Source organism: Aegilops tauschii, chromosome 7 (genome assembly GCF_002575655.3).
Source record: "Aegilops tauschii subsp. strangulata cultivar AL8/78 chromosome 7, Aet v6.0, whole genome shotgun sequence".
Lineage (NCBI taxonomy): Eukaryota > Viridiplantae > Streptophyta > Magnoliopsida > Poales > Poaceae > Aegilops > Aegilops tauschii.
The window spans coordinates 309,607,239-309,625,138 of record NC_053041.3 but is presented as its reverse complement, the minus strand read 5'-3'; the positions used below and the strand labels follow the sequence as shown (position 1 = coordinate 309,625,138).

The following is a 17,900-nucleotide window of genomic DNA, read 5'->3' as shown; positions in this document are numbered from 1 at the left end:
CATTCAGGTGAAGAATTAGTAGATTCACGTTCAATGCATTTCAAACATGGAGGAACAAATTCTTCGTGAGCAGCGCTGATTTGTTGAGCAAGTAACGAATCGCGCTCCTTCTGAAGATCTTCATAATTCACTCTTAGCTTTTCAAGATCTTGCTTTCTTTGAAGAAATTCACAAGAAAGCTTCTCATGATCAGATAAGAGAGTGTTATGTTGATCTTGAAGGGTGTCATACTTAGTATGAAGTCTCTGAAGACTTTCAGCCAAAGCTTTTGACTGATCCATTTCTTCACCCAACATATCATCGCTCCTATTTAGCATGTATTGAACTTTTTCCAAAGCTCTTTGTTGTTTAGTGGCAAGGGAAGCAAGTTTGACATAGCTGGGTCCAAATTCATCACCAGATTCATCATCACTAGACTCGGATAGGTAGCATTCAGTTACCTCAGCACTTTTTGCCATAAGGCATGATGAAGAGGATGATGATTCTGGTTCGAATGTCATCGCTTTGAGAGATTCCTTGAAGTCCTCAAACCAAGGATCATGACAGGTTCGATGACCTTCATAGACCTCAGAGAGATGGTCCCAGATAAGCTTCGCATGATCGAGATGCATGATGTTCCTGAACTGATTCTGAGACAGATAGGATCAGATGACGTCCTTCGCCGTGAGGTTGAGAAGAGTGTACTTGCGAATGTCATCAGCTTCCGCCATCTTGCACAGATCGGTAAGACCAATCTCAGTGACGGTCCACAGATCGATGTTCATCGCCATGAGGCGCTTCTTCATCATGGCCTTCCACTTGGGATATTTGAGACCATCAAAGATGGGGCATGACACAGTCTTCATTCCTGTGGTCGACATAACTAAAACTCCAGGCGATTAAACCAAAATCACACAGAACAAGGGAGTACCTTGCTCCGATACCAATTGAAAGTGCGTTATATCGACTAGAGGGGGGTGAATAGGCGATTTTTATGAATTCTTCACTGAGGAATTTGCGGGTGAGGAAATTCCTTAGCGAAGAACTACTTGCAGCGGAATAATTACTCAAAAGTAAACATAACAGAACACAAGCATAGTCATCATGATGAAATGAAGACAAGCACAGAGTACAGAAAGTGTAAGCACAGGATAACACAGGATGAAGACAAACAGACTGAAGAAATTGAACTGAGGAAATTAAGAAAGTCTTCAGTCAAAGTCTTCAAACACAGATATGAGGAAATGAAAGAGTTGAGGAAATAGAACCAGTATGCTTGGTGAAGACAATGATTTGGTAGACCGGTTCCAACTGCTGTCTCAGTTGTACATCTGGTTGGAGCGGCTAGGTATTTAAACCTGAGGACACACAGTCCCAGACACACAGTCCTCACCGTATTCTCCTTGAGCTAAGGTCACACAGACCTCACCCAATCACTCGTGGTAAGTCTTCAGGTGACTTTCGAACCTTCACAAACTCGGTCACTCGGCGATCCACAATTCCTCTTGGATGCTCTAGACCATGACGCCTAACCGTCTGGAAGAAGCATAGTCTTCAAAGGTAACAAGCGTCGGATCCACGCAGGATCAATCTCTTCAGTGATGCTCAATCACTTTGGGTTTGTAGGTGTTTGGGTTTGGGTTTTCCTCACTCGATGATTTTCGCTCAAAGTCCTCGGAGGATGGGATGCTCTCAAATGACAAGTGTCAGTTTCTCTTGGAGCAGCCAACCAGCTAGTGGTTGTAGGGGGCGGCTATTTATAGCCTAGGGAGCAGCCCGACATGATAAGACATAAATGCCCTTCAATGATATGACCGTTAGGTGGGTAGATATTTTGGGACAGCTGGCGCATAGCACAGCAACGGTCGGAAATTTGAGTATCAAATTCCTCAGGGCTATCATGTTCCTCGCTGTGTAGGCAATCCGCACTGGCGAATTCCTAACTCCTCAGTCAGAATAAATTCCTCAGAGACCAGAAGAACTTCGTCTCTGTCACTGAAGAATATGACTGAACTGTATGAGATTTCCAATGGCTTCACTCAAAGGGATTGGTAGGTGTAGGATTTTGAGTTGAGCACCACTTGGAAATTTTTCCTTAGTATTTCCTCGACCCCCTTTAACAGTACGGTGTTTCCTATGACTCAAGAGAGAGAAAATGAAACTACGAAAACAAAAGTCTTCACGCTTCATGTTCCTCGAATGAATACCAAGTCTTCAAGGTCACACCAATTTCTTGAATTTCAAAGTCTTCAGAAAGTCTTCAGAAATCCAAAGTCTTCAGTCGAAGAACTTCATTTTTAGGGGTCGACTTTCTCTGTAAATATCAAACTCCTCATAGACTTATAGACCTGTGTACACTCATAAACTCATTAGTCTCTTGACCTATAAGTCTTCAATACACCAAAATCACTAAGGGGCACTAGATGCACTTACACTTTCACTTGAAGACAATGGAACACGAAGACGTAGTCTTTTGGTAGTTTCATTTTCTTCTTTCACGTGTCATAGGAACCACCGCACTGTTAAGTGGGGTCGAGGTAAACAACGTCAGAAAACTGACGTGATGCTCAACCTAAAATCCTATGTCTTCGAGCGAAGACAATGAGTGAAAACCTCTTCCAGAGTTGGTTGAGTCAGCTTTACCTGGAGCTCAAGTAAAGTTTCCACGTGTGTTTGAAATTCGACCGTTGGACACGTGTCGGTTGTCCACTGACCTAGGGTCATTTCGGACATATCATGTTACGTTGCCTCCTGGCTATAAATAGCCCACCCCTCCACCATAAATTGGTGGCTGCTCTGGTTAGTGCATGGCTTTTGTCATTTGGGAGCAACCCACTTCCGAAGCCTTTAAGAGAGAATCACTGAAGCCCTTCTGTTCTACTTGAACTGAAGACTTGTTACACTTGAAGACTGTGATCTTCCAGTCGGTTAGATGTCGCGTCCTGAGCATCTAAGAGTCATTGTGGATTGCCGGTGAACTAAGTCTGTGAAGGTTTGGAAGTCTACCTTGAAGACTTACCTAAGTGATTGGGCGAGATTTGCGGATCTTAGCTCAAGGGAAATAAGGTGAAGGCATAGTCTTCTGGGTTCAATCTTAGCCTCCCTAACCAGACGTACAGTTGTCACAACAAATGGAACTGGTCAAACATATCAATTGTCTTCACTGAGCAACTGGTTCTATCACTTCACTCCTTTACTTACTATTTAGTTTCGTGAATCCTTTGCATGCTCATTTTGTTCGAAGACATTGTATGAAGACATTCCCACTGATTATATCTTTGTCTTCACACTATCTTCCTAAACTACTCTGTTCTACCTAGTTGATGTTTGTCTCCGCATCTCACTTTATTCGTTGATTGACATTCCATCATGTCGAGTGTAGGTTATCTTCCGTTGTATCATGTTTAGTTACTATTTTGCTTTCGCGTCTTTGAATACATTGCCTGTCTTGTAGACTTTCATAAAAATCGCCTATTCACCCCCCTCTAGTCGATAACTAGCACTTTCAGACTCCAAGTACGATCTACCCCGACTAGTCTACTTCCGCTACATACTCGAAGTTGGTAACGATCATGATCCAATCCCCTAATGCACCTTCATATTGTTCCTGGGTGTTCGTAGGCCGATTTTTTGTTTTCTACTACGTTTCCCAACAGTGGCATCATGAGCGGTTTTATGAGTACGTGCAGTTGCAATCTAGATCACATGTGGATGTGAGGGCTAATGTTCTTGCTATGCTTCCCATGAGTGTCACTTAGCTTTTCACAAAGTTCTGACAATCGATCAGCTCTGGCTATCGACGATCTCTAACAGTTCTTTTGGCTACATCATAGTCAAGAATAGTGAACCGTCACGATCACGAGAGGGAAACGAAGATGTTCGATCTTCTAGGGGGTCATGCGTATTGACAAAGTTTAGTGTGCGGCTATAGATTTTTGTCTCTTCCCTCATGCCCTAAAAGTTAATCTAGCAACAAGGATTATCACCTTTGTTTGTGAATGCGGGCAGCTAGTGTTGTTCGTAAACCCTGGCAGCCACATAATTAAAAATCTCCAAACCGATTAGAGAACGTCTAACTTGGTTTTGCAGGTTTTCATATGTTGTGGTATAGCTTTGTCATGATAATGAGTTTATGTATGAGATGGTTATATGTTGTAACGTTAAGTGGCCTGCATGTCACGTCATGATGGCTGGAGCCACAAGATTGCCACTTTCATGTAAAAGATGTAGAGATAGCCTACAAGTTACAAGTGATGGTGGAAAGTGTACATGGAGGACCCCAGCGTGGAGAAGGTGTACCAAGCGTAGGAGGAGGTGCTGAATGCCACGACAGTGTTTTCTGAAATTGGTGCCAGGACAACATTTTTGAAACGGTCGGCACATCAATGTTTTCTAAAATTATCGCCATGGCAGCATTTTTTAAATGGTCACCACGACAATATTTTTCTACCGCCATGGCGACACTTTAGTTGAAGATTCAAGAAGACTGTGAAGACTTCCAGGCTCCCAGGGCTATACCATATCATGCTGTTAAGAATTGCCTCAGTTATTTATCCCTTTGCTGTTAGCACCCTTTGATTGCGCAATAACCAATTACTTGGGTGATCTCTCACTGAAAATATCAAGTTAAAAGGTGCTCTTCCCAGTGTTGCAACCGTCTATAACATGTGGATTTCCAGAGTGCGTCATGTCAACATGAGTACAAACGGATCTAAAGTGTAAGGCGAGCGAGGCCAGACCGAGCAAGCAGATAGCACTCGGTTTTCTTGAAATTCTGGCATAATCATCCTGAACTCAGAGCACAAAGCATTGAAAGAGGAACAAGAGTCATATGGAGATATGATCAGCAAAAGATTGCCTATCGGTCAAAATTCACGTCATAAGTGATGTCCATATCAATGGTTGTGAACAAGATCAGGGTCTTGAATCACTCACTATCAATTATGAGAGATATTGATTTCAGTGGGGCCACAATTATGAATTGATTAAGTTTAATCACTAGTGCAAATTAATTATGAACAATGTTTATGTGTACTTTCATTATAGTTGTAGAATAATGGCTCACGGTTCCACCTTTTACTGTTGAAATTGATTAGCTGTTTTATCTGGTTGAATCTTTACGATTGGTAAACGTAATGAGAGGATCATCCTCTAGAGTGGTGAGAAGAATTTTGTCCTATCGCATGCTCTCAATACTCTCATGCGGAAGCCGTGGATAATGAGACTCATGTTTATCAATCAAAAAGGCTAGAATTAGATTACAGTCTGCTTGCTTCCAAGAAACCCGAACTTCAAAATGTTTGGGATAGTTATGTGATATTCTTGGATCTGAAAATTGTTTTCAGAAACAAACAAAGATTAAAATATATGTGAAATCTAAATAAGTGTTTTGCTTCAAGATCTAGTGAAGCGTTCAGCTATGGTTAATATTGAACAACATAAGATCCGGAAGAACACCGGTCATGAGTTGATGGTGAGAACTTAAAGAGAAAGAACAAATCTAAAGGATGTAATAAGACTTACATGCTTATGGAAGTTCGGCGCTCACACCACTATTAGAAGTTAGATGCTTCTTCTATGAGTAGGGAAAATATTGGAAGTAAAACTATAAGAAGTAAAAGGCAAAAAGAAAAGAAGACTGGAATGTCCAGCTCAGGTATGAATGTCATACAAGTTATAAGATGTAGAGAAAGTTGGTCAAGTGTAGTTCTTGAGAATTATGATCAAATTGTTGATAATTAATTTTTTTATTGTGGTTAAAAGTTGATCACAAGGATATTGACTCGAGTGTATATTGTTGTGAATCATTGCAAGAAACTACAATGGCCTAAATAACCAACAAATAGTGAGGTTAAAATATTTGATGGAAACTTTGTAGAAGTTACAGGACTTCCCATCAGCTTATTACCTCTGTGTTTATTGTTAGAATTCATTTTATAGTTTTGTGCACTCTAGCCTATTACATAGAAGTTGCAAGGTGGTTGTTCATGAGAGAACAATAGTTGTTTGATGTTATGAAGCCATACTCTTATTGTGAATAGAATGTATGTTATGAATATTGATGATAAAAATGAACATACGTAACACTGATGCTAGATGTCATAAGACTAAAAGAATACCACATATGTGTGGCATTGCATTTAGCCACATTGGAGAAACCAGCATGGAGAAATTCCATAGTGATGGATTTTGAAGTCATCTGACACTTGCAACTTTCGTCCAAATAGCAAAGTGAACTAAACTACCGTTCACGGGCCATAAAGAACGAGCAAAAATAATAATTGGAACATACATATTGATGTGTGTAGTCCAATAAGTATTGTTGCAAGCAGTGGGTTTATCTATGTTCAAGGATGACTCAAGTAGATATTTATATTTACTGAGACATAAGTTTGGATCTTCCGAAAGGTTTTTCCACAATGAAATAGAAATAATTGTAACAAAAATTACGTTTCTACAATTGGATTGTAGAAAGAAATATTTGAGTTACAGATTTAGCAAATGTCTGACGAGTTGTGAAAAGAAATTACAGCTTGCACTTCCGAGAACATTACTAAGATTAGAATGTTTTGAGTAGATGTAATGAAGCTATGTATGACATGGTGAGATCAAAGATGACATTGATTATTTTGCCAATATACATTTTAATGTTATGATTTAGAGACTGTGGTTGTTACACTGAAAAGAGCGCCATCAAATTTGTTGAAATAAATGCTACTTTGTAGGTTATCCCAAATGATTGGGTATTCCTCTATCACTGCACCAAGGCAAAGTGTTTTGCCATAGAGTGTGGAAATTTTGAAGAAAATGTTTTCTGCAAATAGTGAGTGCGAGGACAGTGCAACTCAACGAGATTGCAGAATCTCCATGATCAGTTCAAAGAAAAGAAATGCTGGAAGAAATTCTAGAATTTCCTACCGCAACTGATACGAAAACCTCTACATGAGATATAGAGAGTTCGGTCGAACTTGCAATTGAACTATATAGGTTGAGCAAATTCGTGCAGAATTTTGTGGTGTGCAGACGAAATATTGTTGAACAAATAATGAACCTATAATACACAAAGAAGCGTTGATGGGCCTTGACTCTGAAAATTGGCTATATGCCAACATAATCCGAGATAGTATCCATACACATAAATCAAGCTTAGAACTTGATGAACCCTTTGAAAGACTTAGAGTCTAATGAATAGTAATGGATCTATAAACTGACAAAGATATAAAAAAATATAATGCTTGACTTGTTACAAATATTTTGTGACAATATCAAGTAGTCGACTATGACAAGATTGTTCATCATAACAGTACGTAAAGTCAGTTCGGGTTAAATTAGCAATTACTAAATATTTCAATTATGAGATATAATAGACGGATGTCAAAATGATCACCATGGGATGGAAATAGAACCAAGGTTGTATATTTGATACGATCCAAGGTAATCTTGTCAATCCAGAGGATGCTAGTAAGTGTGCAAACTTGAAGAGATCCTATAATGATCTGAAGCAAGCATAGTGGAGTTGGAATCTTCGTATTGATGAAATGGTCAAACAATTTGATCTCATCAAGAAAAGCAAATATGCTTGTATTTGCAAGAAAGTAAGAGAGAGCATGATAATATTTCTAAACACTATGCTGATTGGAAATCTATAATACTAAATAGTTCATCCCCACTATCATATTTCTCTTGACATGCAGCCTATCCACCTAAGCAACTATGCTAAGTCAGCAACTCTTGCATGTAAGATAGTACTACACGTTTTGCATTCTGTTACAGAACCGACCGAACAGAAGTGAACCAGAACAAACTGAACCTGAACGAACCTCTCCCTCCCTCGATCGAGTCCTCTCGCAAGCTGCAACACATAGAGTGCTCATTCCCTTTTCCCTAAACAATATTTCCTCCTATATCGACAGTAGGGCGCGACAGCCGGGATCCCACCTCGCCATGAGGGTGCTCCACCGCTACGACTGCCCGTTCGACTCACCACGGCACTCCAGGATTTACTAAGCCATCCATAAAAAAAGATTTACTACGCCATGAGGGTGCTCCACCGGCATGACCGCCCGTTCGTCATACCTCAACGGCTCTCTGAGATTCACCCCTCGGTTCGTCTCCTCTCCACTATCCCCTATGAGAAACTGTTGTCATCTCTAATTTCAGCAACTGGTTGATTTTATTCTACCTCTTTGTCTTCTCCTGCAAATCCATTACACTAGAACCTCTCCTAATCCCACCAATTTACTGAGATTCAATCGACTATAAATTTCCCCTTCCCTGCTCTGTCCATCTATCTCCTTCCCAGCCCATCTCCCCCCCGTCCAGATCCCAGTCCACCGTGATGCCTCCACGGACGTATTCATCCCTCGCCATATGCAGTCCCGCTTGCGCCGCCAGGTCGCGAGGTCGCCAAGCCCTACACGCCCACTCCAACACACGCCACCAAGTCCCCTCACGCATGCTTAGTTCGTCACGGATTAAGACTTTATTGAAACTAGTTTTTCAGTAAAGTACTTAGGCAATATATATTGTTGGTATTAGACATAATAATCTATGGAGATAGTAGTGTCTAATTAGGCTTAGCCAAAATACATATTGACAGAATAATAAAGCATTTTAATATGAAATACGCAAGAAGAGGTTCTTGTAAAAGTCACATGGAAGGAGTTTTAAGCAAGAATCGGTATTCTGAAATACCGATGAGCAAAATAAAATCATATTTGTGCTAAATATGTTCCATGGTATGTAAGCAACCATATATGTCCAGTACTCAAAGTAAGTTGTGAGTAAAGTTACCAGAATGATCAAATTGTTAATCATAGGACAATAGTGAAAAATGTCGTTAAGTACTAATGACATGTTTCTCGCATACAGAGAAGATGCAGTTATTGTTATAAAGAGTTACATCAGTACATGCTCGTTGTAAGTAGTACATCGAAAAAATCTTCATTAGTTCTCCAAACGATTTTCAATTTCAATAAATGATTTATGGTGGCACAGTAAGTAGGAAATGGTCCAAGAAAGTTACTGTGGTGAATTCTATAAGAGCAGGCTGGCAGATTGAGTATATTGTCGCTTTAGAAGCTACGATGGAGGGTGATGAATCAAAAGTTCATTTATGAGCTTGGTATGGTTTCTAGATGATCGTACCAATGGAACATTTTTCTTAATAATGGTTCCATAGCTCAATCTAAGGAATCACGGATTATACCAGTGATTCAATACATACAAAGATGTGTTTCACACAAATTATGAATTCTCATGTAAGCATGATAGATTCATAGAAATGCAAATGATATACGCAGATCTAAAGTTGTCAAGATCTGGTAGGACAAAGACTATACCACACGCAAAGCATGAATTAAACACCAGATTGCCATTGGTGTAAAAGAAAATGTGCTAACTAGATTATTGACTCTAGTGAAATTGTGAGTTTGTTGGAAGTATGCCCTAGAGGCAATAATATTATATTATTATATTTCTGTGTTCATAATTAAGAGTTTATATTCTATGTTATAACTGCTATGATCCTGAAATATGCGATTTAGTGGAAAACTCGTATGCACATATAGAACGATAAACAGTAAAATAAGATTCCTAGTCCCGCCTCTTAGACTAGCTCAACTGTTGAGATATCGTTAAGTGTAACGATAGTTTCAAAACAACATTGGGAGTATGACGTTAGCAAAAACTATCATATTGAATCAACCCAAACTTGTTTGTTATACTTTGAGATAATATCGCCATGAGTCAATTGCTATAACACGGAGTGTTAACTTGTGATTTTAGTTCCTTAGACCATGAGATGTCGTAGTCACTTCTTGCTGTACTATGAGCTTTAGGGTTGCTCAAATGTCATCAGTAACTTGATGATCATAACGACAACTTATAGGTTGATTAAAAATTTTGACAAGGGACATGATAGCTCAAGAGTGAAATTTGCTCCTCCAACGATGGAGATATATTCTTAGGTCCCTCTCGGTGTGACGACATCCATCATGATCTGGCCAGCCACACATGACTTTGTCACGAGGATGCCGAAATACGGCAATGAGAAAGAAGAACAAAACCGGTAATGAGGATACCCGTATAGTGAGCATGTGTATGACTCAAGAGGATGCCGATATATCTCACCTTGGGTTTATAAAGTATCACGAAGCAAAAGGAAATATCACATGATAACCAAAGGTTCACATGACATTCGTGTAATCATAGGGATCGATATGGACGTCGACGGTTCCGCTATCGGTCATTGAACGAAGGGGTTTCGTTCATGTCTATGATTTACCAAACCTACATGGTCACAAGCTTAAGGTAATCACGATCTGTTGAGTGTTAGTAGGATGGGAGCATCGAGGATTTATTTGTGCAATAGTTTCATTAATATTCGAATAGTTCCGAGAGGCCAGAAGCGTATCGTGGTTTCAGGGTCATCGGAAGGGTTTCCGAGTTTATCAGGCAATACCAGGTATTCCTGATAATTAATATATAGGTGGAAATTTTTTCGATGATGTTAAATTATATATAAAAGGCTCTAGTAATTGTTAGAGGACTTTTATAATTAATTAAATATCATCGGGCCTTAAAGGGGCTAGTGGTGGAAGGAAACTTGGGCCATGAAGGCCTAAGTGGAGGTGCGCCCCCTTTCCGGTGGGGGGGGGGGGGGGTGGGGGTGGGGGGAGGGGGGATTGGAGTGGGGGAGGAGTTGGGGCGCCCCAAGGAGGACTTCCCTCCTTGGTGGCTGCCCTCTCTCCCCTCTAACCTATATAAAGTGGAGGTATTGGCCCTTTTCTTCACACAAGTTTCTAGCCCAACAAGTTCTAATTGAGATAATTAGAGCCAGTTCTAGTTACTCTAATCCTCATAATTAGAAGTCCCAAGTGACTCTAATCTTCTCCTTTAATTCTCCGGCGGTGATTAGTTCTGGATGGCGAAACGCTACCGGATCGTTCGAGGATGGTTCTTGGGATCGTTCATCGATGGTTCGAGAGGCTCCAAACACGATCTACACCGACTCGTCTACTTCCGCTACATACTCGGAGTTGGTAACGATCATGATCCAATCCCCTAATGCACCTTCATATTGTTCTTGGGTGTTTGTAGGTCGATATTTTTCTACTACGTTTCCCAACATCATCTGCCTCTAATCTTCTCGTTTGGTGAAGCCTACTCCGAGTCGAAAGAGATAGAAAATAAGGAGGAATGACACGTTATGAACATGGCCATGAACGAGGCCGCGACGGATGCCACCCCTGTGCCGGTCCCAGCTCTCATCCCCGTGCTAGCGATCATCCCCGTGGCATTGACGGGCTGGTTGCCGAGCACCATTGTAAAGCTGAAAGCCGCAGACGTCAACAAGGTCCACGCTGACCCACGCAAGATGGTGTATATTTTAAAAGTTCCGCCGGCGGACAGCCCCCCTCAAACCATCCCCCAAATATTTCGTACCAGCAATGGATCACACCGGGGAGCACCTCGACCCCGGAGCCTCGGCGTCCGCGTCCGCGCCCGCATCCGTCGCCGATGTCAACGCGTGGCTGGCTTCCCTGGCAGCGGAGGGCGGCGGAGTGGGAGGGCGCGGCGGTGGGGCGGTGGTCTCCGAGCTAACGCTGGGGCCCGACCCCACGCCGCGCGGGGTATCCTATCTCCGCGCGCTCGCGGCGGCGTCGCAGGCGCGGTCCCACGCAGCCGGGATCGCTGCTTCGGGGCTGCGCGCGCAGGCCGCGGAGTATCAGGCGGAGGCAGCGCGCTTGCGGGAAGCGCTGGAGCGGGCCGGCCTTGCGCGGGACGCGCTCCCTGCGCCTGCTGCGTCGGCCGCGCGCGCCGTCGCCGCTGTCGCGAACCTCCTGGCCATCCGCGACACCGAGATGAGCAGGTCACTCGTGGTTAGGGTTCCGAGTTTCGTTTATTTTCTCTCATGGACCTAATGAGTTTTAGATCTAGGCCTCTGATGGGAAGAATCATTCATGGCCTCTAACTTTTACCCCGAAATTGGATGAATTCCGACGAATGTGCCATTTCAGTGAGCAGGGTGTTTGCCAGTGTTACCGGTGTAGGTATTTTAGCCAAATAGAAAGACAGGTCCTGTAAGCGCCCTGCTAGTTTGCATTCGAGCTTGCTTTGGTCTAGTCTGTGCATTGCGTCGGTATTCTGCAACGGTATCATCAAAATTGGCCTGGCTTATCTCAGTCTCTGAGCATACTCGAATCAAACCTGAGTGAGTTCTGCTTGAAGCTCAAGCTTGAAATACTGTAGCACATCATAGTGGGGAATCCTGAGTATTGTTGTTGATCCAGTCGGCAAAATTTGCATGATACTGGGAAATGCACAGCATCAATATCAAAAGATGGAAACAACTTAATACGAAAAAAAGACGATTCAATCAGAAAGCTTCGACTGGTTGAATACTTCTGTTGGAGCTAGGGGCAAGTGCAATGTAGCATCTATTTGACCGGGGAGTTTCTGAGAGACTGGACCTGGGAGAAGAAAGATGCTTTCCTGTCCATAAAGACACACAATATTAGCAAGGAGTGTGAGTGCTTTCAGTGAGGGTACACTGCAGTTAGGATTGTAGTGTTTGGGGAAAAAGGATTGTGAGCCTTGTGAAAAATATAAGCTGGGGAAACTAACTAATGAAGATGAGTTTATGCATATGAGCACTAGTCTAGCCACTGTGCTCGGCTCTTTCAAAGGATTGACGTCTGAGTGCATGCTTGGGCTTGTCTTGGTTTGAGATCTTGTCGGCCTTGAGTTTTACCTGGCTTGAGCTGAGCCCAAACTTTTTTGACAACCCCACTGAACTGAGAATATTAATGTTTGCGGGTAGTATAGGGAGTATGCATGTGATTTTCTCGGTGCTTCAATTTTTCTTATAAGTTTGAAATGGTGGCTTTGCAGCTTTGTGGTGGCCAGTGCAGATTTATGGCTGAGGAGAGCAGAGGTGGAGGAGAAGAGGGACAAAGTGCATAAAGAGTCAAAGGCACTTCTTGATTACACAAGGAAGGCCATCACCAAGCTTACTGAGCTCAAGAGGTGATTTGATAATCGTTCAGTTATTAGTTACTTAAGGAGTACTTACTAATCATCACCAACTAGATCTTTTGTGAAGAATGTAATATAGAATAATCTTTACAGGATGCTGGAGAAATTTAAAAATGATGTGGAGAAGCAACAAGTGGAGCAAATGGCAGACTGGCAGACAAAATTGGTCATGATGGACTCGAAGGAGCGGCAATATATCCTCCAAGTCTCAAATTACAAGGTAAGTTGTGTTCTGTGAAGTTGTGTAATCTGAGTATGGATTAAGGGCATGTTTGGTTCATAGCTAACTTTGTGGCTTTAGATACAAATTTGGCCAAGAAAAAGCTGCCCACAATTGTGTCAAGATTTGGCGAATAGTTGACTCTTATGACCCATGGGCGATAGGAATATTAAGGCGTGCAAACCGTGGCTGGAAACCAAACAGACCCTTACTTCTTAGTTCTTTGATATTGACCTGCTTTACGTGGCCCACTCTGAAACAAACTTGTATTGGCAGTTTGCACCGCTAAAGCCAATGGTGTTTTCTAGAAACTGTCAACCCTTGGATCCTAGAAGTTTCCCGCAAGTTATCATTCCGTTGTAAAGTGAATTAGGCATGGTTAATGTATGATTATCAAAATAAATTTGTAGCTTCTGAATCAATTCTGTCACTTTATTTTTCAACTTGAAGAAGCAGAGGTCAGCTACAAAGCATGGATACGGCAGAAGCTGCCGTATTGGCGGGGTACGTACGGATACGCCAGGATACGCGTATCCTGCAGTATCCCATCTTCTCTGAATAAAAAAATAAAAGAGAAACAAATCGGGATACGGCCTAGTACGGTGTGGACAGAGTGGGACTCGGGATCCAGCCTCCAGCAACCGGGCCGCTACCTAGCCCTCCTTCCAACGGCTACCACGCTCGAGCAGGCAACCACGGTGGTCGCTGCAAGGAAGAAGGTCCAGGCAGAAAGGTAGAAGGCAAGGCGGCTGCCGACGAGGAAAATGCTCCGGATAGCGAGGACGACAGGGACTGCAGCCGCCACCAAGTAAGAAGATTTGGGCGGATGGGAAGGGATGCCACTGATGAGCAAGAAGGTACAGGCGGCAGAGCTGTGGTCTCATCTCCTCTCTACGGCGGCTGGAGGGAAGAGGAACACAGGATAGGGAACGGCTGGAGGAGCTGACTTGTGTAAATTTGTTTCCTGAAAAGAATGAAACCTTTATGTACCAAGGTACACTACAGGATAAACACTACTGGGAGGATGGCCAGGCTGCGCCGGCTTGGTTGGGAAGAGATGAACCTTGGGGGATAGCTGATTGGTTTCTGAGTGCTTAAGTAGGAAGATACAAGATGTGGCTTAATTTTCATTTTTTTTAAACTGGCTTTATATAGCCGGTTCGGTACAGATTGTAAACAACAAACTGTGACACACTCAACCGCTTTGAAGACTATCCATAGCTACATGATAGCTAAACTACTTGATATCTTTCCTATAACTAACTGATAAGTGTGGATGCCATGGCCGGATAGCTGTAGTCCCAAGGTGCCCCCCACCCTCCCTAACCTGCACCCCTGACAGAAACCAATCATAAGATTTAAGCCTTCATAGAGGTGGACTATGGTGCTGCTAATGATAACTACTCAATCCCTGACATGAATTGACATGCGTCTTGAATATATATGCTATAGCTTAATATTTTCACGTGAGAATTGTGTGATGGGACCAAATTTTGCTTATACTACATGTCTGTCTGTTCTCTAGAGAGGGAGATATCTATATAATGTGCATTCATAGCAAAACAGTAAAAATGTTGAATGCTGATGAACTAAGTCATCCAGCTTTTATAATATTTTCATCCAACTAATTGGTAGAACTCGGTTTAATCACATTTTTCTTGATAATCAATATGCTACTGCATCATCAGTTTCCAGTACTGTAATTATTACCTAGTGATGAACTAAGTAATATCGTCATGAATTAAAAAGCCAGCAATCATGGTCTTGTGTTTCTTATTGTACCATGAACATATCTTTGACACTATTTTAGTAGGGATGAAAATGCACCGGAAACTTTCATCTATTTCAGGAAAAATGTGCAAACTGAGCGTGCGGAACAACAACAACAAAGCCTTTAGTCCCAAACAAGTTGGGGTAGGCTAGAGGTGAAACCCATAAGATCTCGCAACCAACTCATGGCTCTGGCACATGGATAGCAAGCTTCCACGCACCCCTGTCCATAGCTAGCTCTTTGGTGATACTCCAATCCTTCAGGTCTCTCTTAACGGACTCCTCCCATGTCAAATTCGGTCTACCCCGCCCTCTCCTGACATTCTCCGCACGCTTTAGCCGTCCGCTATGCACTGGAGCTTCTGGAGGCCTGCGCTGAATATGCCCAAACCATCTCAGACGATGTTGGACAAGCTTCTCCTCAATTGGTGCTACCCCAACTCTATCTCGTATATCATCATTCCGAACTCGATCCTTCCTCGTGTGGCCACACATCCATCTCAACATACGCATCTCCGCCACACCTAACTGTTGAACATGGAGTAGGGAAGTTTCCGTTTATTTTTTTGTCTATATAGCCAACTCCAGACCAACACATTTACACTTTTGGCCCAACTCAACCTTACTACCAAAACCCTAATCCTTTCCCTACTCCCATGACCCTTCTCTGCATCCCATTCTTCTTGAACAGTATTCCGTTTCCGTATCCGCACGTGCGGAAGTTTCCGTTTATTTTTTGTCAATATAGCCAACTCCAGAACAACATATATACGCTTTTGGCCCAACTCAACCCTACTACCAAAACCCTAATCCTTTCCCTACTCCCATTCTTCTGGAACAGTATACCTTATTATGTTGCCAAAAGTGGAAACTCATGCAAAGTAGTATACCTTATTATATATCCATGATATATATCATAATAATTGTAGTCATCTTAGCAATTGAATTTGTTAGTTCCCTTGTGTTTTCTCTTTCTGGTTCTAGAGTTTTTTTAGTTGGGGGAACTTTCGTTTTGTATTTGTGTCCGCACCATATTTTGGCCTGTATTCATTTCCAGCAGTACCTGCTTCTCTATTCGTTTCCGGGATTTCTTCTAAAAAAAATACAGAAACTAATATGGCAGCGCATAGTTCTGTCCGTTTCCGCTCTGTTTTCATCCCTAATTTTTAGTGTAGGTTTTAGGCAGAAGGCAGGCAGAGATGTTTCTCAGATAGTGCTCTAGTCTGGGGAAAGGTCAGATGGTTGTCAGTCTTATATTAGTGCCTGAGCTACATGAGCTATCTGTTTGCCCCTTTTTGGACCAACTTTGCATATTACTCGAGTTACACACTGTTGTCTGATTACGAAATACATTTCCATACCTTTATAGCCTCTTTGATTCACAGGATTCTTAAAACGCAGGAATAGAATGCCATGTCCTCTTGTATCGTACATGATTACAAAACTACATGAATTTGGATGGAAGAGTGTTTGATCGCGCAGGAAAAACAGAGTAATTCTACCGAGAGGTTTGAGTGAATGGAAATTTCCTCCAAAATGTAGCACAAATGAATCCTATATTTTTTTAAGGATTTCAATCCTGTGAATCAAATGACCACCGTAGGAAAAATTACAAAGGATTCAAATCCTCCAAAAATCCTATGGAATTCCCTTGAATCAAAGGAGTCATTCACTGTCTTCGGCCTCCTTTGGTTCATAGGGTAGGAAAATCGTAGGAATAGGAAAGTTATAGGAAATGAGATGACATGTATCTCAAATCCTACGAGTAGCAATAGGAAAGGAGATGCCCTTTGATTCACATCATAGGATTTTTTCCATTGAGTCTAGGCTAATGTTTATTATCCTATGAAATGTGGAGGATAGGAAGAATTCCTCCATAGGAATAGGATTTCATTCCTACAAACCAAAGGGCTCTAAAGGAATTTTTCCTATAAAAATCTTATCCTATGAAATTCCTACAAGATTCCTCTAAACCAAAGGAGGCCTTCTTTTCTCTATCAGGCAATGCTCAACAGAGTTGGATACACGCCAGAAATTAATCATTGTGTGTTGATGGAAATGGCGGAGCATAAGAAGGATCTTGAGAGGAAAACTAAACCCATTGCCGACACATTGCGTAGCTACCAGGATTTGCCTCCAGTATGTATTTTGCCTCGTCTTTTTGTTCTTTTTTTACTTTCGATGCAATTCTTTGCTTATTCTTTGTCATCTGTGGCAACTGTAATCAGGATAAAGCTCTCGCTGCGTTAGCTATAGAGGACAAAAAGAGGCAGTATGCAGCTGCAGAGAAGTACCTTGAAGATGTGTTGCAATCTGCTTTAACAACACCTGGTCTATGATGTGGGTTTAACTAAATGTGAAGTTCTATTTGAGTGTCTAATGTCTTAGCATGGATTGATAGTGTAATGGTCATTTATTTTGTTGGAAGTTGTGACTTCGTTATGTATTCTTGTAAAATCCATATTCTAGTGTTGTCCCAACTACCGCAGATTTTCATCATCGAAACTAAATTTTATGAGAGACAATAGACACTTCCCCAGGGCAGTTTGACCTGTTGCATTCTTGTTTTGTATAAACACTTGTGATTTTGGATGGGCATGATATTTGTATTTCTGTGAAATGTGATAATCTTCTGGATTGATAAATGATAACATGGTATGCATGTTCATGTTTCGGTTCACTTTCATATCTTCTTGCATCCACATACAAATGGTTATCCAAATTTGTCTTTTAAATATTGATATCAAACTCAATGCTCAGATTATCTCTTGCATTCTGCCATTTCTGTTGGAAGATCAAGATTTGTTTCAATTTGAATACTAGAGCGAAAAAGTGTGCTGCTAGAATTTCCAGAATATTTCTTTCACATGACTTGTCATATTCTTCTTTCACC

The 17,900-nt window shown here is 41.8% G+C and overlaps 1 protein-coding gene across 2 annotated transcripts; it reads left to right on the top strand.

Moving 5' to 3' along the window:
* The first annotated feature begins 11,339 nt into the window (after positions 1–11,339).
* On the top strand, positions 11,340–17,652 carry LOC109783424 (AUGMIN subunit 1). 2 transcript variants are annotated; one of them, XM_073503206.1, is made up of 5 exons: positions 11,340–11,861; positions 12,874–13,008; positions 13,111–13,237; positions 17,009–17,146; positions 17,236–17,652. In XM_073503206.1, exons 3-5 carry the CDS (start codon positions 13,112–13,114, stop codon positions 17,344–17,346), a joined length of 375 nt encoding a protein of 124 aa, XP_073359307.1. In that variant the 5' UTR covers positions 11,340–11,861; positions 12,874–13,008; position 13,111; the 3' UTR covers positions 17,347–17,652. The 2 variants fall into 2 exon arrangements, with proteins under 2 accessions (XP_073359307.1, XP_020197613.1); XM_020342024.4 differs by having other exon boundaries at positions 11,382–11,851.
* Positions 17,653–17,900: the final 248 nt, after the last annotated feature.

Excerpts from the sequence above, each read along its gene's own strand:
- LOC109783424 (XM_020342024.4), top strand. The coding sequence starts at position 11,430 with ATGGATCACACCGGGGAGCACCTCGACCCCGGAGCCTCGGCGTCCGCG. Across the intron at positions 13,009-13,110 it reads AAGCTTACTGAGCTCAAGAG|GATGCTGGAGAAATTTAAAA; the intron begins GTGATTTGATAA and ends TAATCTTTACAG. Across the intron at positions 17,147-17,235 it reads GCTACCAGGATTTGCCTCCA|GATAAAGCTCTCGCTGCGTT; the intron begins GTATGTATTTTG and ends AACTGTAATCAG.